This window comes from Podarcis muralis, chromosome 13 (genome assembly GCF_964188315.1).
Source record: "Podarcis muralis chromosome 13, rPodMur119.hap1.1, whole genome shotgun sequence".
Classification (NCBI taxonomy): Eukaryota; Metazoa; Chordata; class Lepidosauria; order Squamata; family Lacertidae; genus Podarcis; species Podarcis muralis.
Genome location: NC_135667.1, coordinates 36,418,657 through 36,445,305, shown reverse-complemented (window position 1 = coordinate 36,445,305; position 26,649 = coordinate 36,418,657). Strand labels below are relative to the sequence as shown.

Sequence of the window (26,649 nt, the reverse complement as noted above, 5' to 3'; positions counted from 1 at the left end):
CCCACACTGATGATAGTCATTGTTTGGATGGGGGGGGGGGCTTTTATCGATTTCTGCAGTTACACCATCAATCAATCAGTAGCTGAATTGGGTTCCACACAGTGACAAAAACAAGTTAACCGGAAAAGCCTCAGAAACAAAAATGCAAAATAAATAGCAAAAACAAAAACGCCAACCTGAATCCAATCCGGAAGTCCATTTGACTTCCGAAATGTTCAAAAACCAAGGCGAAGCTTCTGATTGGTGCAGGTGCCCTGGAAACAATAGCCGACAACCGCATTGGATGTTCGGCTTCTGAAAAACGTTTGAAAACCGGAACACTTACTTCTGGGTTTTCAGAGTTTGGGAACCAAGGCGTTTGTGAACCAAGGTACCACTGTACTTATTCCTTGCCTCTCCCTGATCCCATTTGGAGCTGCCTTTAGCCTCCTAAAACAGATGCTAAGCAGAGACCATCACAAAAGATCATAGGTGGGGACAGCTCCTCCCATTATTCAAGCACTTGATGCGATCTAGATTGGGGATGGGCAGAAGACAGATGGGAATCTGCTAGTAGATCTGAGTGATTTGAAATACACGCACAGGGATTTTTGACTCTGAATTGTTAAAACATTGTTCCTAAACCTCGGCTACCTTGCGGGAGATATTGGAGAGATGTAAAGGCTATGGAGTGAATTCAGAGTAAAGGTAAAGGGACCCCTGACCATTACGTCCAGTCGTGGCTGACTCTGGGGTTGGGGCGCTCATCTCGCTTTATTGGCCGAGGGAGCCGGCGTACAGCTTCCGGGTCATGTGGCCAGCATGACTAAGTCACTTCTGGCGAACCAGAGCAGCGCACAGAAACGCCGTTTACCTTCCCGCCGGAGCGGTACCTATTTATCTACTTGCACTTTGACGTGCTTTCGAACTGCTAGGTTGGCAGGAGCAGGGACCGAGCAACAGGAGCTCACCCCATTGCGGGGATTCGAACAGCCGACCTTCTGATCGGCAAGCCCTGGGCTCTGTTTTTTAACCCACAGCGCCACCCATGTCCCTAAGTTCAGAGTAGGGTCCCTAAGACAGTTGAATGGCATCTTATACACCTGCTTCCAGCATCTCCTGCAGCCAAGCTGGAGCCAAACGTATTGATCCTCTTTCTTTTGGAACCGTATCAGCGAGAAACTTTTGCATCTTTTGGAGGCTCTCTGCATGTTTTGGAACTGTGATCATGCATAGGGTCTGAAACAGCGAATGTCTTTTGCATCTGATTCTGTCCAGGGTGCTAGGAAAACAAGAAGCAGACCGAGGTCTGCTCTGCAATAGAGGCACCCACTAAAAAGCAGGCACAATTCCTCATCTTATCCCGTTCATGTGTCCGTAAGCCCACAGTTTCACACCAGATGCTGTTTCTCTGCAGGGACTGCAGCGGGAACACAACTGCTGCTATGATTTTCTGGATCTATTTTGCCCACGTTCCCGATTTGGAAAATGAACATCAAATGTACTGCTGGAGAACTGATTTTTAAAAAATGAAAATAATGTAAGGACTATCTCATGCCCCAAGCCAATGTCGTTATTCCAGTCAAGTGCTCATTTCCATAGCCCGGAGACTCTGAAGTGCATCTTCAAGTCAGCACAATTCAAAATACATTCTGCGATTAATTTGAGAGACCCAGGCAATTGCCCTTTTTTTTCTGTACATCAGGCGGCTTCCTCTAGCCAAGCTGCAATTATCCGCCGAAAGAGCTCAAATGCCCCCATTCAATCTTCTGCCTTCTGATTGGAAATGTGAAGTGAGGTTACGGAAAGGCAACTGGAGTTGCCAGCAGGCCCTGTCTGTTTTCTGAAGCTCTGTTCATGCTTGCAAACATACAAAGGAGAAATGACACCCAAAAGGCTAACTGATCTATTGTGGAGTAAGCCAGGGATAGGGACCTGCTAGCCTCTGGTGAAGGGTCGCAAGTGTCTCCCTCTCCTGCTGCGACAAACTCTCCTCTCCCCTGGTCTCCCAGAACCAGAAAAGGCATGAAAAGGGTGGAGGATAGGTTGGCTGCATGCAGACCTAATCTCAGATTGCTTGGAAAAAGCCTTGGCGAAGAGGGGACTTAGATGGCTGTGGGGAGGCAGGGACTTTAATAATAATAATAATAATAATAATAATAATAATAATAATAATAATAATTTTTATTTATACCCCGCCCTCCCCGGCCAGAGCCAGGCTCAGGGTGGCTAACACCAATAAAATCGCACTAAAAACATAATAGGGGAAAAAGAGAAGGGGGAAAAAAACCACAATTTAAAATACAGGCTAAAATGCAATTTAAAATGCAGCCTCATTTTAAAATAGCCGATAAATCAAGACCATAAGGGGAGGGAAAAATAAAGGTCAGACCTAGTTCAAACCAAAGGCCAGGCGGAACAGCTCTGTCTTGCAGGCCCTGTGCAAAGATGTCAAGTCCCACAGGGCCCTAGTCTCCTGTGACAGAGCGTTCCACCACGTCAGGGCCAGCGCTGAAAAGGCCCTGGCCCTAGTTGAAACCAATTTAACCTCCTTGAGGCTTGGGACCTCCAAAGTGTTGTTATTTGTGGACCTTAAGGTCCTCCGCGGGGCATAACAGGAGAGGCGGTCCCGTAGGTACGTGGGTCCTAGGCTGCATAGGGCTTTATGGGTCAAAACCAGCACCTTAAACCTGACCCTGTACTCCACCGGGAGCCAGTGCAGTTGGTATAGCACTGGATGAATGCGATCCAGTGATCCTTTTCGTGTTGGCAGCTGATTTTCATGGAGTAAGACCTGCCAGAGATGAGTTGCTGTGCTCATTAGACCTCACCTTCCTGTGCAGATTGTGTTTTTTGTAGGATGTGATCCATGAGAAGCAGTCAAGTGCAACATTCCTTGTAATGCTAGAGAAGACATGCGAGGGAATGTTTGGTCCAGCCAGTCGAAACTTCCTGTTCCTCCTGGCTGGAGCATCCTTCCTTTTGCATGTGGTAGAAGGTGGGTGTGGCCTTACCTGTCCAGGTAACAAAAGGACGAGTCACACAGCACCTCTCCCTTCTTTTTTTGACTTCCTTCTTCGTTTGACCAGCTTTTAGCTAGGACTCCTCATATGGGGTAGATCCACATGTACATATTTGAAACTAAGTCTGCCTTCCGGAATCCAACTGTGAACTGATGTGAGTAAACTTCTTTTATTGACTTCCAATAAGATTGTGGCGTCTTTTATTCTTTTAAGAGGGATTCAAGGGAACTTACCGGGAACGCAAAATTCAATCTGAGACAGATTGAATTGTATAACAGTGAGAGGCTCACACGAGCCTGCAACCAGCTATCTGCTGTGCATGTAAAAAAGGGGAATGTCACTCTGCTACATAAAGGCACTCTGTCTCCCTTGCTTGCCTCTCAGTTCAGCTTGGCTTTTCCCTTCACAACAAGCAATGATAGCGCAGTAGATTGTTGCCCGGGCCTCGAAGATGGTCAGCATCTCTCTCACTTTTTTTATCCCTTAGCCTTGTCTACAACACCAGTATTATGATGATGATGATGATGATGAACCTTATCAACCCAGAGAGATCATCCCTGGCCCGTCTTTGCTGGGAGGGTGGAGCGGTTCTCTAGCTTCTGCTCATCATTCCAGGGCCCCTTCGCTCAAGAGCTCCCTCTCCTTTGCTTCCTAATGCCTCCCTAGATATTTCCATAGCGCATTCTGTACTGTACAAAATGTGGCCAGACGATATTTGCCAGAGCAACTGCCTTAATGGGTGGATATTGCATAAAAATAAAATAAAAATCCAATTCCAGTTTTGTTTCTTTTTCTTTTTTTTTTAAATGCTCAGGGAAGCTGTACCTCAAAGGCAAATATTGTGTTAGCGGATGTGTCGGTTCTTCTGACAGCTTTCTCAGCTTACATTTTCATTGCCTGAAGTGCAGTATTTATCTTCTGCAGTTGTGGTTCGCTGTCACCAGAGGGTGCACTTTACTAACTATTCCTTCTCCGTCCTTTCTTTTCGTGGTGATTGGGAAGGCAGCTAATGGGAGCATCTATACAATTACACCTGTGTAGGGAAACGTTGACAGCTATGTGTGGGGGTCAATGCTGTAAGATCTGGACTCCCTCCATGCAGACTGAAGGTGTAAATAGGTGAATGAACCCTATTTCTTACAGCTATGAGAATCTCCACCGTGTCTTGAATTTAGGGAAGCTTTTAATGTTTGATGCATTGCTGTATTTTAATATTTTGTTGAAAGCCACCCAGAGTCGCTGGGGAAGCCCAGCCAGATGGGCGGGGTATAAATAAATTATTATTATTATTATTATTATTATTATTATTATTATTATTATTATTGAATTCTCCAGAGGCACACAGACCCTGGAACCCCCTGGGCTCTTTCCACTGCTCAGTGGAGAGAGGGGGAGGCACCCAATTTTTGTAACTTTTTAAATTTTCCTTCTGATTCTGTGATTCTAATTTTTGTTGGTTGGGGGGGGGGGCAGAGTGATCTGTCCTCATTTTTTTAAAAACCAGCTCTTTTCTGCTTTGAGAAGTGGTGTGTGTGTCCCCCACCTCTCTTTCAATTCCCAAATAGCTTTCCCTGACCAAATGGTGGTAGTGATGGCAGCAGCCGAGGAATGCTTTGCAGAAGGAACTTGTTGACCAGAGACGTTTTGCAAAGGCCTGTTGGATTTCTGCATGCTTTCCTCCCCGCCACAGTTGACGTCATGCAGGCCCGATTTTCTCAGGCTGCATGGCTGCGGACTTTAACCTCTCAACATCTCACCTTCAAAGCTAGGCCTTCCGGTCTCTTGAGGCCATGGAGGTACTCGGATTGGCTCTTGCCTTTTGGTAAGATCTCCCTGTTGGCTTTTAGGGCTGCCTGTTTATTAAGATGGGGGTAAGACTTTTTGTCTGCGGAAGGGCAGGAGATTACATACTTAGCAGACTGCACCATCATCTGTAGCTTTGGGGGAAAGTGGGGTTGGGAATGGATTCAGAAAAAAATTAATGCAGGCAGTATAGAAAAACCCCCAAAGTACATGAAAGCAATCTCTCTCCTCATCTTCTCCAGGAGTTCAAAGCACACTCTTATTTATTATGTATTTAGCAAGGCAGGGACTGCGTACGCAGTGTCTATCTTAAAACAGCTTGGTTATTCTTTTTCTCAATCAGATGGAAACTGGTTTTGGGGAGGGGGGGGAGGAACTGTCAAAAGGCAGTGCGTCATATGAAGCAACAGGCTGGATACAGGATAGATCTGGATTGTGGTGAGTATCTTATGTGCACCGCTTATGAAACCAGTTGCAGAAGAGCACCGGATGCAGATTAAACGGGAATGTGTACACAGCCAGCGTGAGATTCCCTTTCTCTTCTCGCCCCCTCTCTAGCACCAGAACCAGTTCAAAAGGCTGGGTGTGATAGTTTTCTGTCCACTTCTGATTGTATTTATTTTAGTTGATTCATCACACCTACCGTATTTTTCGCTCTACAAGGCGCACCAGAGCATAAGAGGCACCTAGTTTTTGGAGGAGGGAAACAAGAAAAAAAAAATATTCTGAATCTCAGAAGCCAGAACAGCAAGAGGGATCACTGTGCAGCGAAAGCAGCGATCCCTCTTGCTGTTCTGGCTTCTGGGATAGCTGCGCAGCCTGCATTCGCTCCATAAGACGCACACACATTTCCCCTTACTTTTTAGGAGGGAAAAAGTGTGTCTTATAGAGCAAAAAATACGGTATATCCCATCTTTCCTTCAGGGACTTCAAGGTGGCATATATATAGCAGACCCTCCAAGTGCCCCTATTTTCCAGGGACAGTCCCGGATTTACAGAAGCAATCCCAGTTTCTGATTTGATCCCAGAATGTCCCGCTTTTCCTTAGAATGTCCCTATTTTCATCGGAGAAATGTTGGTGGGTACGGAGTTATGCAATCCTTCAGCCAAGGAGATAAGTAACTATACAACCTTGAGAAGATTTCTGAAGGCAGCTCTGCACAGGGAAGTTTTTTTTAATGTTTAATGTTTTATTATGTTTTCATATATGTTGGAAGCTGCCCAGAATGGCTTGAATACCTTCTGTAAAACAGTCCCCTAACTAAACTGAGAGGGCACCTTACTGGTGAGGAAGTTTGAGTTCAGTATTGGGGGAATTTGAGCAGAATATTCTCAACCTTTTTTAGGGTTTTGAAATATATATATATAAAATGCCCTGGTTGGAGTCCAGCAACGTATGAAGAGCCACAAGTCTCCAACTTTGGCTGTGCACATGCTAAACCTTTAAATCACATGGCGCCCCCCGCCAAATAATCCTGTGAGCTGTGGTTTACCCCCACAGAGCTGCAATTCCCAGCATGCTTAACAAACCACAGGTCCCAGGATTTTGGGGGACAACCATGGGCTTTAAATGTATCGCGTGGCTGTGACCATTGGTTGCGTACATGGCATACATTTAAAGCACCCCCCTCAAGGATTCTGGGAACTGTAGTTTGTTAAGGGTTCTGGGCATTGTCTTACTTAAGGCCTCTGTGATGGGTAAACTAGAATTCCCAAGCCTTCTTGGTGGAAAGGGAATGCGCTTTAAATATATGGTGTGTATTCAGTCTTTGTGGTTTGAAAAAAACCCTCACCTCACCCCCCCCTCTTTAAAATAAAGAAGTGACGTACTTAGATGAAAAAAACCTTGTGTGGTACCTTACCAACGAACAGATTTATTATGAGATAATCCTTTACGGCATAAGCCACAATAAATCTGTTACTCTTTATGATGCCGCAAGGCTTGGTTTATAGTGTGTGCTTTTTGCTGCAAACTAACGCAGCTAGCCCTCTGGAAATTGTCACAATGGACGACGGAGAGCAGGTGGGAAATATTGTCCTGGCATCTGGCTGTATGAGCAGCTGCTGAGGTCTGGATGGGAAAATATCCCTATATTCCTTGCATCAAGTGCAGGGATGCTTCATTCCGTGTTGTAATACAGGGGCAAGCATCCTTTCCCCATCAAAGACTGCATTCCCTTGCAGGGGGAATTGTGTGTGTGTGTCCCAGAGACAAGTGTCCTGGATTAGCTATGTAAAGACCATCTTGCTTCTGTTTCCAGGATGGCTACCTCAGACGAAAATTCCCATGTCTAAGCAGGTCTAGTTGAGCAACACTGCTAGCCAAAAGGTTTGTAGTTATTTATTTTGATTTACAGTATATTCAATACCTCAAGGACCGCCTCTTTCCATATGAACCTACCCGGACTCTGAGATCATCTTCTGAGGCCCTCCTTCAGGTGCCTCCTCCTCAAGAGGTCCGGAGGGTGGCAACACGAGAACGGGGCCTTCTCTGCAGTGGCTCCCCGTCTGTGGAATGCTCTCCCCAGGGAAGTTTGCCTGGCACCTTCATTATACACCTTTAGGCACCAGGCAAAAATGTTCCTTTTTAACCAGGCCTTCAGTTGACCTGATCAACACCACATACCCTTTAAAATGTGGCTCTTTCTTGGGGGGGGGGGAGGGGTGTTATTTGATTATTGTTTTTATTTTTATTTTACATATTGAGATCTTTTCTGTGAACCGCCCTGAGGCCTCCGGGTACAGGGCGGTATATAAATTCAATAAATTCAATAAATGAAGAACAGGAAACTAAGAGAAAAAGAAAAGAAAAAGGGGGCGTCTTTACCTTTAGAGATTTCACCTAAAGGTAAAGGTAAAACAAGCAAAATCTGGGGTTCATCCGTTGGAAATAGCATCCTGGTGGAATTTCCGAAAAGCAGTTCGGAATTTCCCTGCTGGGAAAGGGCAGGTAATCAATTTAATGATGATGTGGATGATATTGTTATATATTTTTCGGGGGGGGGGGGTTGATTAAGAAACAACAGAGGGCTACTGGCAATACAGTGGTACCTCGGGTTAAGTACTTAATTCGTTCCGGAGGTCCGTTCTTAACCTGAAACTGTTCTTAACCTGAAGCACCACTTTAGCTAATGGGGCCTCCCGCTGCCGCCACACGATTTCTGTTCTCATCCTGAGGTAAAGTTCTTAACCTGAAGCACTATTTCTGGGTTAGCAGAGTCTGTAACCTGAAGCGTATGTAACCCGAGTTACCACTGTACAGGAGAACTGTCCTCCCCACTTGCCCTGGGGTGTGAACAGAGACAGGGAGTTTGGAAGGCTTGACAGTGTAACTGGGTGACAAGAAAAGGGAGTATTTTAGCAGGGCATTCTGGGAAGAAGAAAGGCTGGGATCTATCTTCTGCAGGCTGGCTGGGAGAGATACCTGGGACCCCATGGCTGCACTGCTGTTGGGCACAAGCCCCTCTTGAAACGACCATGTTGTAAGACCTGGACTCCCTTCACGCAGACTGAAGGTGTAAATAGGTGAATAAATCATATTTCTTAAAGCTACGACAGTCTCTGCCGTGTCTCAGTTCTCCAAAGGAACACAGACCCCAGGTGAGTGCCTGAACCCCCAGGGCTTTTGCCACCGCTTGGCAGAGAGAGGGAGAGGCACCCAACTTTTGTAACAATATTTTAGATAAGGACATGTTTTTGCTTTGTAAAGTGCGCAGTCGTCTCTCGCCCTCACTTCAACCGCTCATTTTCGTTCGCCTCCCCTTTTCTCCCTTTTCAGTTCCACCACCAAAATTCACACTCGGGCAAGAAGACCTTTATTTAGGCGGACCAACCACAAAATAGGGAGCGAGCTTTCAAGTTCTCCAGAAACCCTTCATTGGGAGAGATGCTACGCAAAGCAGTCGAAGGGGTGGGGAGACAGAAGAAGAGGAGACGTACTATTGGCTTAGCCCCAAGTTTTCTGCACCTAGATTCAGTCTTAAGATGGCAAGCTTAGTTGGATTAACCTTTTCTAGGTGTTGCAAGAGGCAAAGAGGCAATGGGAGAACCACCCAGTTTCTGCTAATTCTAAAACCAGCCGTTACCCTGTCTCCAGCCTTAAAAGCGAAACACACTGTCTCCGTCTAAGGCAGAGAATTGAGCTGGTGGAGAGGAGCATGGCAGTCTTCCTATGAGCAAAGCCGGAGATTTATTTCAGGCGATAAAGTCAAGTGAAGCTAAATTTGGTAGCGTTACCTAGTGGCTGGAGGGCACGTGGTCCTCCACAAGTCCCCCTTGAGGTGGTAGAAAAACCATCTTCATTCGACTGTAGCTCTTGTTTCCGAACAGCTAGATTCAATAATCTTCAAGGCACATAAAAAACAAAGGAAGCCATGTTGGTCTGTAATAATCCCCCCCCTCTTTAGATTGTTCTGTGCTTTTCGACAAACACCTGTGGATCATGTTCATTTAATCCCTGTGTGTACAATGGCTGCACATATCAGCTAAAGCGAGACGTGTGTCTGTCAGAGGCAGGGCCTTATCGGTGGTGGTGCCTCATGCAGCACAGCAGCAGTTCTCTGTGGGTTCCTGAGAGGCTCCCGAGGGGTGTGGCTGGTGCGTAGCTTCTTTAAAAAGCCCACAAAGCAGGCCCTTTTGTGTAGCTTCATAGGTGTTCAAGGACACGCTGCAGTTGCTTGAGAGAGCAGCCCTCTGTACATACTCAGAGGTACTCTTGTTATAGAACAATTGCTTCTTTAAAGGGGCAAGTCAGAGGAAATGGTACTAAATAGGCATGCTTTAGAAAGGAAAAGAAAATAGAAGACCCAACAGTATCTTCAAGAGATTTTTTTCTTCTTACTTACACTGCCACGTAAGCAACCAACAACCCCCTGTTACATAACTACAATGGGTTGAAGCTCTCTCTGTGTGTTTTTTTATATTAAAAAATTCTCGTTTAAATTGGATGGCCATTGCTAGCGCATGGGCATAGCTCAGGGGGTCTTCACAGTAGTAACCCGAGAAATCCAGGAGTTTTAAATGAAAACTGCAGCTCATTTAGGCTTCCGCTCCTGTTTAGGACAGGTGTCCCGAGTTCATTTTCCGCAGCTTGGCAGGCAAATTCTCATGATCTAACGCCGCTCCCAAGGTGAGCAAGTTTTGAGGCCTTTGCTGGAGTTCGAGGTTCCCGGTGGAGCGAGCCAGCAGCTCCGATTTGGTTTTGAAGGCTGCCGACATCAGCTTCTCGCCCCCATCTTCGGTGCCGCAGACGGAGGTGATCTGCTGGATTTTGAGCAGATCTCCCGTGCTGCATGCTTTCTCCACGTTGCTGGAGCAGAGGCTGAGGACCCCTCTGTGGAGCTCCCGTTTCCCGGAACAGATTTTCTGGAATTTGCTGGGGAGCCTGTTGCCTTTTTCTTCGAAAAAATCGAGGCAATCGAGGGAGGAGATCTTTTCCCTCCGGCTTCTGTTGCTCCCTGTCGGGGTGTTCAAAGGCGAAGGGAGAGAGAGGTTTTCTTCCTGCTCCTTCACACTGTAGGGGGGAGTGGGGACTTCAAACGTTCCGTGGAACTGAGAGTAATCCACGCGGAAGAAACCATCTTCCAGCGACATCACAGGGAGGAACCGGTGGCCCCAGAGGACTTCATCTTCTGTGTAGGAGGTCCTGGCTTGGCAAGTCATCCCTAAGAGACCAAGAGAATAATAACAATAATTATTATTTATTATTTATACCCCGCCCATCTGGCTGAGTTTCCCCAGCCACTCTGGGCGGCTCCCAATCAAGTGTTAAAAACAGTACAGCATTAAATATTAAAAACTTCCCTGAATACGGCTGCCTTCAGATGTCTTTTAAAGATAGGATAGCTGCTTATTTCCTTGACATCTGAAGGGAGGGTGTTCCACAGGGCGGGTGCCACTACCGAGAAGGCCCTCTGTCTGGTTCTCTGTAACCTCACTTCTTGCAATGAGGGAACTGCCAGAAGGCCCTAAGCGCTGGACTTCAGTGTCCGGGCTGAATGATAGGGGTGGAGATGCTCCTTCAGGTATACAGGACCGAGGCTGTTTAGGGCTTTAAAGGTCAGCACCAACACTTTGAATCGTGCTTGGAAACGTACTGGGAGCCAATGCAGATCTCTCAGGACCGGTGTTATGTGGTCCTGGTGGCCACTCCCAGTCACCAGCCTAGCTGCCGCATTCTGGATTAATTGCATTTTCCGGGTCACCTTCAAAGGTAGCCCCATGTAGAGTGCATTGCAGTAGTCCAAGCGGGAGATAACCAGAGCATGCACCACTCTGGCGAGACAGTCCGCGGGCAGGTAGGGTCTCACCCTGCGTACCAGGTGGAGCTGGTAGACAGCCGCCCTGGACACAGACTTAACCTGCGCCTCCATGGACAGTTGTGAGTTGAAAATGACTCCCAGGCTGCGCACCTGGTCCTTCAGGGGCACAGTTAACCCATTCAGGACCAGGGAATCCCCCACACCCACCCACCCCTGTCCCCCCAAAACAGTACTTCTGTCTTGTCAGAATTCAACCTCAATGCATGGACAGGATCAGTGTGGCTTGATTTTCAAAGTATGGTGCCATGGGAAAATGCTATTTCCCCAGATCCCCAGCCCACTCCTGTGCTGGACAGCTCCTTTAATTCTTCTTACCTGAAGCATCTAGGGATTAATAATAATAATAATAGTTATTTATACCCCGCCCTCCCCGGCCAGAGCTGGGCTCAAGGCGGCTAAGACCAATAAAACCACGGTAAAAACATAATAGGGGAAAAAGAGGGGGGGGGAAACCAATTTAAAATACAGGTTAAAATGCAATTTAAAATTCAGTCTCATTTTAAAGTAGCTGATAAATCAAGACCATAAGGGGAGGGAAACATAAGGGCCAGACCGAGTCCAAACCAAAGGCCAGGTGGAACAGCTCTGTCTTGCAGGCCCTGCGGAAAGATGTCAAGTCCTGCAGGGCCCTAGTCTCTTGTGACAGAGTGTTCCATCATGTCGGGGCCAGTGCTGAAAAGGCCCTGGCCCTAGTTGAAACCAATCTAACCTCCTTGAGGCTCGGGACCTCCAAAGTGTTGTTATTTGTGGACCTTAAGGTCCTCCGCGGGGCATACCAGGAGAGGTGGTCCCATAGGTACGTGGGTCCTAGGGCTTTAAAGGTCAAAACCAGCACCTTAAACCTGACCCTGTACTCCACTGGGAGCCTGTGCAGTTGGTAAAGCACTGGATGAATGCAATCCTGCAGCAAGGATCCTGCGGTAAGCAGCCTCACCGCAGCATTCTGTACCCGCTGGAGTTTCTGGGTCAGCTTCAAGGGCAGCCCCGCGTAGAGCGAGTTACAATAATCAAGTCTGGAGGTGACTGTCACATGGATCACTGTGGCCAGATCAGGGCGAGAAAGGTAAGGGACCAACCGCTTAATACGGCGGAGATGGAAAAATGCCACCTTTGAGGTGGCTGCAGCCTGCGCCTCCATGGAAAGGGAGGCGTCGATGATTTTCTTGACCCTGCCCCAAGCTCCAATTTTGGGGGTCTTGGGCATGGAGCCTGCCCTCGCAATCAAGAAGAGATGGGGCAAGCAAACTGCAAACTCTCACACGTTGTCCTTTGTTACCTGGGCAGGTAAGGTCACGCCCACCTCTAGTCACATGCAAAGGAAGTATGTCCCAGCCAGGAGGAAACAGGAAGTTTTTGACTGGCTGGGCCAAACATTCCCCTGCATGTCCACTCTAGGAAAACAAGGAATGTTGTACTTGACTGCTACTCATGTATCACATCCCACACCCCTTCCTTCCTAGGGTCAGCTAAACCCATGTGTGAACGCCACTCTTACAAGGGGCATTTGGGCAGCAGCAGCAGCAGCAGCAGCATCCTACCTTCCTATTCTTCCCCACCCTGTCCCATGTTGGCTATTTCCTGTCTCTCTGCAATGATGTTACGCAAATCCATGAGCTACCTGCTCCATCTCCCCTGCTATTAGAGAAGACCTGGTTAATTTGAGCTACTCGGGGAGACACAGCCCGAAGGATAGTCTGCTCTAATATCCGATGGCAACAAATGACAGTGAGTGATTGATGATCTAGGACTGCAGGAATTCTTGGGGAAGGGAAAAGACGTGTATCTCCTGTCGTTTGAGATTAGCACTGGCAGTAAAAATATGGCTATTAGCGTGTCACATCCTATATTAAACATTCACCGTATTATTAAAGAATAAATATACAGTACATATTAGGGACAAATGCCCTGATTCGGAGAATGGAGTTTGCATATGTAGATCTACCACACTGGGTGTGCATCAGCTTGTTGTGTTTGTGTGTGTGCAAAATTGCATCCAGCAACTTGGAAATAACTGCATCAATGTATGTAGTTCCCCATTCGGATCCCAGCATAGAAAACTATGCACCGGTTTGTGCTGCTGGCGTTATCCATTGGTACAACAGTGAGCAAAGCAGCCGTCTGTCTCTTCTGTGAGTCTCAGGATTGGCGTTATAAAGCCATGCTTAGCTTCGCCTGAGCAATTGCCCAAAGGCCCTTTCTGCTCGAAAAAGACAAAGTCCCTTCTGAGCTGCGCGTACGCCGAGATGAAAAATAATTAGAACTACAACGTTAACAACATTAATAAATTCCGCACCCAGGCAACCCTAATCCCGTGACAAGAAAAGCTCTGTGGGGTGATCTGTATAAATCATGCAAATCAAACCTATTTTAGTATCTCCTCTTACTTTGCTTAATGCCTGCTCTTATAATGTACGCTTATCTGTTTTGTGTATAGGCCCCTTCCTACGAAGCATCTTGAATTCACGATACAATTAAAACATACGTAAAACAATCACATTGCATATTTAGGGGGGAAAACAATACCACACAACTTCAAACCCAATACAGATTCCGACTGTTATAAAAATATCTGCTTGGAATGCTTCTTGAAAAAGGAAAGCATTTAACAGATGTCAAAAATACAAAAGAAACAGCATAACATAGCAGTTTTATTTTAGATGGTGTGTTGATTTATTTTGCACAGTGCATAGTTTTGTTTTGAAAAACCATCTTCCATAATTTAGACTGCAATCTTATACGCCAGGTGTAGGGCACCTCTGGTCCTCTCGATGTTGCTGAACTACAACTCCCATCATCCCTGGCCATTGGACATGCTTGTGGGGGCTGATGGGAGTTGTATTTCAGCAACATCGGGAGGACCAGAGGTTCCCCACACCTGCTATACATACTCACTCGGGAGTAAGCCTTATTGAACTCCATGGGACTTATTTCTAAGGATTGTACCATTATCCTGAATTGTGGATAAGGAGGACGAGGAGCTATGAATCTTGTTTAGCCACCTCCCTGGCTTCTGATTCCAGTAAGGCATTGCCTACATGCTTTCAGGTGTGCCTTCATACCCTGAGTGTTCGAAATTTGCTTTAAAAGAAAAAAGAAAAGAAAACAAACTGTGATTCTCAGGTAGTGAAATTCTGAGCCCCAAACCATGCTCTGTGCGGAACTGCAATGTTCACAGTCTGTCTTAAGTCCCACTGCAGCGCTATCAGAAAAAACTTCCTTCTAAAAGCTGCCTTTAGCAGCTATGGTTGGAACTACTGGGCTGGACTCAAAGGTAGCCCAGTGCTGGGTTTACTTATAAGCTAAACAAGCTATAGCTTAGGGCCCCACTCTCTTGGGGGCGCCCCCAAAATTTAAAAGAAAAAAAAAGGATGTACATTTCCAAAATATAAGACAAAAAAACAAATTAAATAAAACCTACATACAGCAACAGTGCTTTGTTTTGGGTTGTGTAGGCTTCTATGATGTAAATCATGGGCCCCACCTGCTAACCTGCTCCCTAAAATATCACTGGTTTACTCATTTCTATATATAGGGTGCCTACATTCTGCACGTGCAAATGGCTTTAGATACCTATTAGGGTCCATAAATTACCATATAGCATATATTCAACACAAAAAACAGCGGCAATTTGTTGTTGACAAAGGACAGCTGGACATATAAAGGGCCCCATTACCTTCAGTAGCTTAGGGCCTCATCAAACCTAAATCCGGCCCTGAGGTAGCCCCACTGAAATCCATGGGACAAGTTAGTCATGGCACCGATTTCAGTGGGACTAGCTAACATCTCTGCCTTCATGAGACAGGAAGGGCAGCATATGGCTTTACAAAGGGGGACAAGAGAGAGAGCGAATCAGAGCTAAGTTTGCACAGTTCATCCATCAGTTCTGTTTCCTATGGAGGTAACAAATCACCTGCTGTTCCATCTGGTGACAGTCAGTCTCCGGGCGGCCTTTATTGACTTAGCTAGATTTGCTTATGTGCTTTCCATTAACCCCCTTTTAACTGCCACATTCAGCCGCGCACTTCTGGAGGTTGCAAGACGCATAATGGAGAAGGATGCTCTCGTGAGTGGATGCAGAATGCACATTAAGATAGAACGTCAGGAAAGCCTTTCTCCGTCTTCGTTCATGTTCGGGGTTTTTGTTCAAGCCCAAGAGCTGGTTCTGAATAGTAGAGATTACCCTCTGGACAACACGGGGGACCTCTGAACACAGAGGCCCCGGAGAGGAATCACAGCCTGGTCTTCCTCCTGCTGCTCAGCCCCACAATTCTTCTAGGATTTAGGAGACAAGGGCTATGGTCATGCCATCCCAAGCAGTGAGAAGCTCTTTGGGTTCCAGGGGCTTACCTAGGGTTTGGTTTCCATGGAACAGAGGTCAGCAGAGATTGTGGTGTCTTTAGGATATATTGACTGGGAGTGGCCGCCGCGACCACATAACACTGGTCCTGAAAGACCTACATTGGCTCCCAGTATGTTTCCAAGCACAATTCAAAGTGTTGGTGCTGACCTTTAAAGCCCTAAACGGCCTCGGCCCAGTATACCTGAAGGAGTGTCTCCACCCCCATCGTTCAGCCCTGACACTGAGGTCCAGCTCCGAGGACCTTCTGGCGGTTCCCTCCCTGTGAGAAGTGAGGTTACAGGGAACCAGACAGAGGGCCTTCTCAGTAGTGGCGCCTGCCCTGTGGAATGCCCTCCCATCAGATGTCAAGGAAATAAACTATATGCAGTGGTTTTTTTCTGGGGGGACACAGGAGTACACATACTCCTAAACATATTGTGAATCTCAGTTTGACCTCACTGAGGGGCAGTATTTCAATATGAGTGGGAAAATGAGAGTACCCCTAAACATTTTTTAATAGGAAAAAAGCACCTCCTTCCAGTGGGGGCATAGGTTTCCAGGCAGGAGCTGATCTTTCTGAGGGTTTGCCAAATGTGCCTTCCTCTTAGCGCATTTCTCCCTTTTGTCCTGAGTTCAAACATCTTCAAAGCCCACGACACCTTTGGTAAAGGCTGTTCTCCAACTGGAGCGCTCGCAGGCCAGTTTTCCCCAGCTGTCAGTGTTTATACTACATTTTTTTTAGATTTGCCTTGAGAGAGTTTTTAAACCTCTTTTGTTGACCACCAGCATTACGCTTTCCATTTTTAAGTTCAGAATAGAGTAGTTGCTTTGGAAGACTATAATCAGGCATCTGCACGACATGAACAGCTGGTCCCGCTTTTTCCCCAGGTGGACCTTTGGACCACATCATCTCATGAACAATCTTTGAGCAAGTGTGGGGTGTCACTGGTGGGTGGGGCCAGAGAAAAAAGGGGTGGAGCAAGAGGTGTGACTTTTACCTCTGTACAGGAAGCTACATTGCAGCCATATGGAAGCCAGATGTTTCTACAGCCCCAACCCCAATATTTTCATCTTCCATCCAGGCAAGGAAGACGCATTATCACAGATCAAAAGTACAGTCTGGCCAGGGAAAAGAGCTTGAAGGAGTGTGCAGAGCAGGCCAGGGAGGGGTCTAGGGAAGAGAGGGGTGTCCCAGAGTTTCCCTATAGGGCTGCACTCTGCCTGGGGGCTGGAGGCTCCCTGCACCTGATTTAAGAAGTGTAAATCACGCTTGACGTTACATTTGATTAACGTATAATTTCCTATTTAAAATGTCAAATGACATTTACGCAGCAAGGATGGTTGGGCTGGAACGCATCCACAAAATTAATTGCGCTTCTTGTGGCTTTGACATTCAGCTACTGAACTGTGTTTTTCAGGACTTGGACGAAAACGCCAGGAGAATCCTTTGCCAAGCAAATCTCCCCTTTGCTTGGATTTGTGCTGTATTCTTCATACACTCTCGGAGAGCCAAAGTGGCATAGCGGCTAATGTGCTGTACTTGGGTAAAGGCGCAAATCCCTACTCAGTTGTGGGTGATCTTGGGCTGTGGGCCCTACTTTGCAGGGTTGTTGTTGTGAAGCTAAAATGGGCAGGGAGGAAACAATGTGCCTTACTCTGAGCTTGCTGGGAAAAAAGTGGGACAAAAATATAATAAATATGTATACCCACTCTTCCCCTTCAGCTGCTCTGTTAACTCTGTTTAAAGTTGATGGGGCCTAACAATATTACCCATATTATCAAGGGCTCATTTCCCTGTGTGCTCACTAATATCATAGGATCATAAATGTCAGAAGATGATGTCTAAGAGCTGAAGGAGGGAGCCTTATAAGCCATCTAATCTATTCCCTCGCTCGATGCAGGAGAGCCAAAGAGTTAAAGCACCCCCAGGGCACAGCCATCACCTGCTAAGAAAAGCTTTTCAAAGGCCAAATGGGGATCGTCCTTCTATCTGCCTATATACATAAAAATGGAAGGCTGTTGTCATGTTGCAGTTCACGTGGCCACCAATAGGTGGCCACATCAAGTCCAACATGACCACAGGATGTCAGGTGGCCTAGGCTGTAGCTGTATTCATTGGAGGGGGAACCACCTCCTCCCTCATTTAAAAGTGGTTGTGGGGATAGGTGAGGTGTAAAGGTAAGGAAGGTTGGGCCAATGTGGGTCTTGGTGGGTAGGCAGGGTTGGTGAGCAGAGTGAGGAGCGATGGCAGCCCCTAGTGAAGCAATAAATAAGTAATGACTGCACAAGTCAGCTGACTCATATTCAAGTCAGTGCTGTTTAAATTTCAAAGACCAAATTTAAAACAACAACAACACGAGGGACACATCAGCGGAAGAGCATTTTGTAGATTAGCAGTCGAAATCTAACATGGGGAAGTCTAGTAGCTAATAACCACAGAGCTGCAAATTTCTAGATAGGCAGACTTACACCATAGAGATATAACTGGTGGAGAGAGGGCTCTGTGTAATGTCATTTTCCCTGCTTCCAGTGGCGGGAAGAAACGGGAGATATAAAACCTTCTCATCCTCTGTCTGTCTGTCTTTCTCTGTCTGTCTGTCTGTCTGTCTGTCTGTCTGTCTGTCTGTCTCTCTCTCTCTCTCTCTCTCTCTCTCTTTCTTTCTCACAATATCTTTGATGCAGACAGATATCTATCTGTACTCTTCCTGAGGCAGACTCCATTTCTGTATTTAACTATGGCTGTTGAAACCAAGAAGTATTTTACCTGCACAATTTTGCTGCTGCCTTTGCTGTGTTTCCGTGCAAGACTGTCAAGTAAGTAAACAATATATTTTAAGATTACTTTATAAATCGGGTCCTCCCTTAAAGAGGGCATGCATTGCGGTGAGAGCTGGAAACCGACACCCTGTGTTGTGGGTGAGTATGATTGGTCAGCCACAACACCCGATTGCTAGGTTCCTCGTAGCTGGGTGCAATCTGGCCAATGGGATGTAGTGCAAACGGTTTGAGGGACCTATTTATGCCCACGCACGTGACCCAGAGCTTCCTCTTTTGGCGTGTGCATTCGGAACACCCACCCACCTCTCCCTACTTTTAGGGCTTTGCACTTGACCTTGCTATGCTGTTGTGTGTCGTCTGTCGTTGGGACAGGGGCACAGCAGGAATTTTCCCCACTTGGCTGATTGGCTGCTGCCATTTGGGTTTCGCCTGCCGCGTAGCAAATCGTCACAACTTGTAAGGTTGTGGATAGGCTCTGGTTCAGGTGACAGGGATGGGATAACGCTCTAGCCAACCTTATGTGAAGGGTATTCCGTTAAAGAAATCCAGAGACTCGATGGTTTGGTCAACCCCTGAGAGGGGGTTGTGCCTGTGTCTGAGTTCAGGGGGACATTTGGGTGGCGGAGATAGCCTGTTCCCGGCTTTCCGCTTACTCAGGTGTTCACCCTTGGCTGACCTATTCTGGAACCCTGGGTCAGCGCTACCTGCATAGCAGGGAGCTAGTCGAACCAGAGCCTATGCAGCCAATCACTTTCTGTAATCAATAATGTTGTGGCCTAAAGGTAAAGGTAAAGGTACCCCTGCCCATACGGGCCAGTCGTGTCCGACTCTAGGGTTGTGCGCCCATCTCACTTAAGAGGCTGGGGGCTAGCGCTGTCCGGAGACACTTCCGGGTCACGTGGCCAGCGTGACGAAGCTGCTCTGGCGAGCCTGCACCAGCGCAGCACACGGAAACGCCTTTTACCTTCCCGCTAGAAAGCGGTCCCTATTTATCTACTTGCACTTAAGAGTGCTTTCGAACTGCTAGGTGGGCAGGAGCTGGGACCGAACGATGGGAGCTCACCCCGCCGCAGGGATTCGAACCGCCGACCATGCGATCGGCAAGCCCTAGGCACTGAGGTTTTACCCACAGCGCCACCTGCGTTGCGGCCTAAATTCTGCCAAAAATCAAAACCAAAATTTGAGTCAAGTGCGAATTTATTTAGAGGGGAGGTTTCTGGGTCTGAACATGCAAATTGTTGCCTGATTCTTTTATTAAGAGGGAAACAAAGGGGAAGCCAACTTATTTCGTTAGCTGGGATTGCCTCATAAAACGAAAGGCTTCTCAGCGTAGTTTCAGTCTTCTATATTCTGCTGCCAAGCACCAGGTTTTCATCTTCCACTCAACCCCCACTCCCATGGGAGATTGGAGGGATGAATTGCGACTAATATAGCCTCCCCTGCCCATTGATAAACCATCCCACACATTTTGCCTGCCTAGCTGGCTTTAGAGCTGCTGCAACTTCACACAGAACAGTTTTCAAAGTGCAGCGGGGAGACTGCTGCCAAACTTGAAAGCTGGTCCTGGGGCTGAGTTGGTAGAGTCTCCAATTGACACCTGAGGTGGGCTGGCCCAAATTAAGCCCTGGAATAACGTGAGGCCGCTCTTTTGCTTCCCTATCCCAATAGAACAGGACCTCTCCTCTTTCAAGAACTGTAAATGAGAGCTCTTTAAAAGAGAGAGGGAGAAAAATCCACTTATCTCCAGCGTTGTGCTATACACTACAGAATCAAGGCTCATTACTATAGCGCCAGAGGGGGAAGTCACATCATTAATCTCTCTGTAACCGTCACATTTGCTAGACTCTTCCCTCTGAAGCAGATAGGCCTCCAGGCTAAACACACAGAGGAATGGGGAGCCTCCAACAACTAGGGTGTCCTACTTTTCTAACAGAAGCCAGGGCTCCCTTTCTTTCTCTTTCCTTGAGAGCAGCAGGGCAGGAGGAGAGTGGCAGCCAGCCAGCCAGTTTGCGATGATGAAAACACCTGATTCAATGGGCAGAACCAGGAAAGGACTTTTCTTGGAGAGCTGGCAGAAGCTGGCCACGTTTTTTTTTAGATATCGTATTTTTTGCTCTATAAGACTCACTTTTCCCCTCCTAAAAAGTAAGAGGAAATGTGTGTGCGTCTTTTGGAGCGAATGCAGGCTGCGCAGCTATCCCAGAAGCCAGAACAGCAAGAGGGATTGTTGCTTTCATTGCGCAGCGATCCCTCTTGCTGTTCTGGCTTCTGAGATTCAGAATATTTCTTTTCTTGTTTTCCTCCTCCAAAAACTAGGTGCGTCTTGTGGTAGATAGATAAACTTTATTCGCATTAGCCAACGGCCATAGCAACATAAAACAAGCAATATATACAAATAAATATATATACAAATAAAAAAAGACATCAATGGGTAAAAAGGGCAATCAAATGACCAAGATTATCATTCAGATAGTGGCCCTTAATCTCATTGCACCCTTGATAAACCTAGCAACCTTCACTTTGATCTGATAAAAGAAAGAACAATGTGGCCTCAGATGGGTGGCCTGGGATGGTAAGTAAGAGTGGGGTAATGATCTCATTCCTCAGATCTTTATAAAGGGGACAGGACAGGAGAACATGAGCCACTGTTTCCAGATTACCATCTCCACAGGGGCAGAGTCGTTTCGCAGTTGGCATCTTTTGGTATCTGCCCTCAAGTACGGCAGAGGGCAGCACATCCAATCTGGCCAGTGTGAAGGCACGTCAGTATTTTGGGATAGTTAATTTATGCAAATATGGTGCCAGGGAATCAAACTGAGAAGGGGGGGGGGGGAGGCATACCAAGGACAGAATTTCTTTATGAGAAGCTGATGTGGGCCACGTTTTTTGGCGGGTTAAGAAGAAGCGGAGAACGGACGTTTGTTTTCTGGCAAACTTCTAGGGCCACAAACACACCACCCTTTTAAAGCAGTATAATGCCACTTTGAACAGCCGCACAAAGACAAAACAACTGTAATTTCTTAAGGGAGCTGAGATCTCTTAGGAGACCCCATTCCCCTCACAGAGCTACAATTCCCAGAGGGGTTTAACAGTCAACCCCTCTTCCCAGGGAACAGTGGGGTGGGGAACCTGTGGCCCTCCAGATGTGGTTGGCTCCAGCTCCCATCAGCCCCAGTCAGCATGGCCAGTGGTCTGGGATAGAATCACAGAATTGTGTTGGCACAAAAATGGAAGCAAGAAGAATCACTGATGAAAGAAGAATGGCAGATGAAATTGATGGACTATGCAGAATTGGATAAATTAATAGAAAGGATTCGAAACCCGCGGGACCAGAGATTCTTAGAAGACTGGAGTAAATATACGAACTATTTGAAAAGTAACTGTAATGAACAGATTACGCTAGTAGCATTGCAAGACGTTTTGTAAGGATGACTATCTGAAATATTGCAAGAAGGACTATGAGGAGAACTATTAGTTAATGATAATTAAGAGTAATAGAGAAATTAAGAAATGCAGAATAAGCGATAAGGAACGGAAAATCATCAGAGGTGTTGACGGAAGTCTAAAATATTGTATAAGGTAAGAAATTATGTTATATGATTGTTGGAAATAATATGTTAAAAAAACTAATTATATATATATATATATATATATATATATATATATATGCAGGTTTTGGTGTCCTCGGGTGTCTTCCCGTGTAAAAGTTGGGGTGTCTAGGCGACGTTTCGACGAGGTCTCACTCGTCATCTTCAGGCTGGTGCTTTCGGCTTCTTGTTACTGGAGCACCAGCCTGAAGATGACGAGTGAGACCTCGTCGAAACGTCGCCTAGACACCCCAACTTTTACACGGGAAGACACCCGAGGACACCAAAACCTGCATTCCTATACCCGTGAAAATCTACGAAAGCATATATATATATATATATATATATATATATATATATATATATATAATATCACAGAATTGTGGAGCTGAAAGGGATCGCGATGGTCATCTAGCCCCCAGAAATGCGGGAATCTCTCTGCCCAACATGGGGCTCGAACTCACAAGAGATTAAGAGTCTCATGCTCTACTGGCTGGGCTAACCATGGGAGATGTATTCTGGCAGCACCTAAAATCCCACAGGTGCCCCCATCTTTGCACTATGGAAATTATTATTACAGTGGTACCTCAGGTTAAGTACTTAATTCGTTCTGGAGGTCCATTCTTAACCTGAAACTCTTCTTAACCTGAAGCACCACTTTAGCTAATGGGGCCTCCCGCTGCCACCGTGCCGCCAGAGCACGATTTCTGTTCTTATCCTGAAGCAAAGTTCTTAACCTGAAGCACTATTTCTGGGTTAGAGGAGTCTGTAACCTGAAGCGTATGTAACCTGAAGTGTATGTAACCCAAGGTACCACCGTATTATTATTATTATTAGTCAGCACTGTACCTGTAGTTTCGACGATGCCTTCCAGGATAACGACAATCTCGAACTGCTCGCTCCGTAGCGATCTCTGCGAGAGGGCAAAAAAAGGGCTCTTTTCGTTGATTTCATGGCAGATGGTGAGAGGAGAAACGAGGAACAGTTGGTCGGCCCCAGTTCCGAATCCAACGTCGAGCTCGCATTGGTCTAGTGGCAGAAATTCACCTTCTGGCGTCTGTCGTGACTAAAGAGAGAGAGAGAGAAGTCCCACTGAGTCGAGAGCAAATCTTACAGCAGCAAAATGATAGGAACTTTCTTGAGGTGTCTGTATGGTGTACCTTTTGAGCTGCAGACACTCCACTGGAATTAAAACAGAGAGAGAGGGAGAGGATTTTGAGTGGGGTGATCTGAACCTGGCTCTGGGTGAGATCTGGGTACAAGACTCTCTCAGGCAAATCAATGGTAATGTCTTGGCCCCACCCATTTCATGCATGCACCCATGCCTTCATGGCGGAAGAGCGAACTCCCCCATCAGCCAGAGGACGGGTCTGGGTTTCTCCCTCCAAAAGGGGTGAGGGGGAATCATACTGAGCTGTGTGCCAGTGGCGGGTGGGAACAGAGGCGCAGGTCAATTCTGTGTCCAGGGCAGCTGTCTACCAGCTCCATCTGGGACACAGACCGAGACCCTACCAGCGCACGGACTGTCTCCCCAGAGTGGTGCATGTTCTGGTTATCTCCCGCTTGGACTACTGCAACGCGCTCTGCGTGGGGCTACCTTTGAAGGTGACCCGGAAACTACAACTAATCCAGAATGCGGCAGCTAGACTGGTGACTGGAAGTGGCCGCCGAGACCACATAACATCGGTCCTGAGAGACCTACATTGGCTCCCAGTATGTTTCTGAGCACAATTCAAAGTGTTGGTGCTGACCTTTAAAGCCCTAAATGGCCTCAGTCCAGTATACCTGAAGGAGCATCTCCACGCCCTTCGTTCAGCCCAGACACTGAGGTCCAGCGCTGAGGGCCTTCTGGTGGTTCCCTCACTGCGAGAAGTGAGGTTACAGGGAACCAAGCAGAGGGCCTTCTCAGTGGTGGCACCTGCCCTGTGGAACTCCCTCCCATTCGATGTAAAGGAAATAAACAACTATCCGACTTTTAGAAGACATTTGAAGGCACTGTATAGGGAAGTTTAAAATGTTTGATGTTTTATTGTGTTTTTAATATTTTGTTGGGAGCCATCCGGAATGGCAGGGGCAACCCAGTCAGATGATGATGATGATGATGATGATGACTCCCATCAACCTGGCTAGTGGGAGTCATAGTCCAAAATAACTGCCAGGATGGGCAAGGCTGCCCTGTTCAGCACCTTTCACTCCTGGATTGAGCAGAGTGTTGCCATTATGCCTGCCTCTTCAGTGCCTTCTCCAGTGGTGAACCTCGGAACTGCCTTTTTAACATTCCACAACTGCCTGCAGTCACAATGCTACAAGGGGAGGCATTGTGGGAAATATATATGGTGGTCAGCGCTCATTCCTGGTCACCCAAAGCCGTTGCCTGCCAGCACAGGACCTGCCTGTTAGCTGAAGAACATCCATACAATTTACAAGCTTAATCCTGGGCACCACAATCTACCAAACCGCATTTCTAAAACCTCTGCTTGATTTCCTTCTCCCTTCCAATCCATTTTCCTTTTGTGTCGTGTTAGATTGCAGGCCTGAGGGCAGGGCTGCCTTTGTCTCCCACCACACCATCACCTGTCAGCTTCTCTGTGACTGAAGAATGGGGTTATATAAAGTCGGGAAGGACACCCAGCTGTGCTGATTAAGTCAGGCATAGGCAAACTTGACCCTCCAGATGTTTTGGGACTACAACTCCCATAATCCCTTGCTAACAGGATGAGTGGTCAGGGATGATGGGAATTGTAGTCTCAAAACATCTGGAGGGCCGAGCTTGCCTATGCCTGGATTAAGTGTTGCAATGTTTGTTTTCCATCACTAGGAAAAGCTACAGTTCTGGGAATTGTTATTTCTGGATGGGCGATTTTGCTCTCTCCTTTGTTTTTGCACGTCATGGACACATTCATAGAGTGGTGGATTTACACTGGCCTGCAGCAGATAGCTCAGTCCATAGAAGATGAGCCTCGTAATTTCAGGGTTGTGGGTTCGAGCCCACGTTGGGCCAAAAGATCCCTGCATTCCCAGGGTGGGTGGGTGTGGACTAGATGTCCCTCGGGGTCCCTTCCTATTCTATAATTCTATGTCCACACACCACTCTACTTCATCAGTTGCCCTGCAATGGTTCTCACGCAACACCACATTATTGCCACGGGAAGGGATCTTCTTGAGCTGTAGGGCAACAAACAAAAGCAGGGCAAAAAAGAAAAGACCTAACCCTAACCCTTTGCAAAATAACACCAACCCTACAACATTTGCGGCATTAAAATGTTATGGGATTTTGGCATGAATTCTCAGGGCAGTTATGTCTGCTCTGAAACTTTCACAGGCGCAAACAGTATTGAAGGGGGCATCACTTATAAACATCGTGATATTATCACGAACAAGGCTGCCTGCAAGAACCTGATTGGACGCCTGCCCTGCCCCTTCCCCACTCCCAGCCACCCCCAGGGAAGGAATTACAACACACGTGTGTGCGTGGTTAGAAGCAATTTTCTGGACTGTGATGGCTACTGGGGGGGGGGGAGGCAGACATTGCGGTTGTCTGGTGCATTTCTGGTAATTAGCGGAGGGATGGGGAATTAGCAAGGTGTTGACAGCAGATATGGGCTGAATCATCTTAAAAGGGGAAGAGGGAAATCAAATGGAAATGAATGTGCAGAACGGCAGCTGTGATATACGAGATTCCTTGCAAGCGGTGCTGTTTTTCAGGGTGCTGGAACTTCACCCTGAACGCCTCCCTTGCTCTCTTATAATGGCGCCCACCTGAGAGGTGCCGGAACCGAGTTCTGGTGAGTTTGGGATGGAAACTGCGCCCCCCTCCCTGCTTGCAAGACATTTGATCAAATACAGTGGACACTCAGGTTGTGAACATGATCCATGCGGGAAGCACGTTCGCAACCCGCAGTGTCCGCAACCCGCAGCGCCGCGTCTGCGCATGTGCGGGTCATGATTCGGAGCTTCTGCGCATGCACAAAGCACAATTTAGTGCTTCTGCGCATGTGCCCAAACCCGGAAATAACCCGTTCTGGTACTTCCAGGTTCGGCGCGGTGCACAACCCGAAATCGTGCAACCCAAAGCGTCTGTAACCTGAGGTATGACTGTAAACAGAAAAGCATCTTGTGGACCTTAAAGTGTCTGTTCTGGACGCACCCAAACACTACAATCTTCTCCCCAAACGCCTCTCCATTCTCCTTCCCTTTGCCACAGAAGCACCAGCATGCCTTGCCGACCTGAATTAGCCAGACATGTGTCCCCTGATTTGCTCACTGTCATCTTTATGAACCAACATGTCAATCCTCGCTCCTGCTCAAAACCGCAGTGCAATTCGCCTGCTAACCCAATGTGATGTTCTGTGCCCGAACGGCCAAGGCTCCTTTAATATTATTATTCCTGACCCACATTGCGCATGCACACCCCGCCCCGCCGAGGGAACCGGTTTCCCAGTGGATGACGAGAGCAGGCAAGAACGGAGGTCAAAGGGCTTTTCGAAAGGCTCCCAGAAAGCATGGTTCATTTGAGACTGACGATAGACAGGAGCAGAGACGTTCAAGCTGCAGAAGGCCTACTGGCCGTGATGGCAATGCTCTCTGGCAGCAGTGCTTCTGAAACTGCAGGAGGGAGAAAGGCTTCTTGCTTGTGGGTTTCCTACAGCCATCTGGCGGGTCACTGTGAGAACAGGCTGCTGGCCTAGATGGGGCATTGGCCTGACCCCCCGAAATGAGAACTGGAAATGGAGGAAAGGAAATTATTAAAAGTCATTTTGTGAGAATGGCTGCATAGGATCGGGTCTAAATAATGCAACATCGAAAAAAGAAAGAGAGAG

At 47.2% G+C, this 26,649-nt stretch overlaps 1 protein-coding gene across 1 annotated transcript in view; it reads right to left on the bottom strand.

The window, feature by feature from the left end:
- Positions 1-9,699: 9,699 nt before the first annotated feature.
- Positions 9,700-26,649, bottom strand: part of LOC114582407 (G protein-activated inward rectifier potassium channel 1-like) — a 32,937-nt gene continuing 15,987 nt past the window's right edge. Inside the window, exons 2-3 of the mRNA XM_028703418.2 lie at positions 22,679-22,895; positions 9,700-10,468 (exon numbers count right to left, since the gene is read on the bottom strand). Coding sequence (XP_028559251.2) covers positions 9,861-10,468; positions 22,679-22,895 — 825 coding nt within the window. The 3' untranslated portion in view covers positions 9,700-9,860. The remainder of the gene's footprint in view (positions 10,469-22,678; positions 22,896-26,649) is intronic.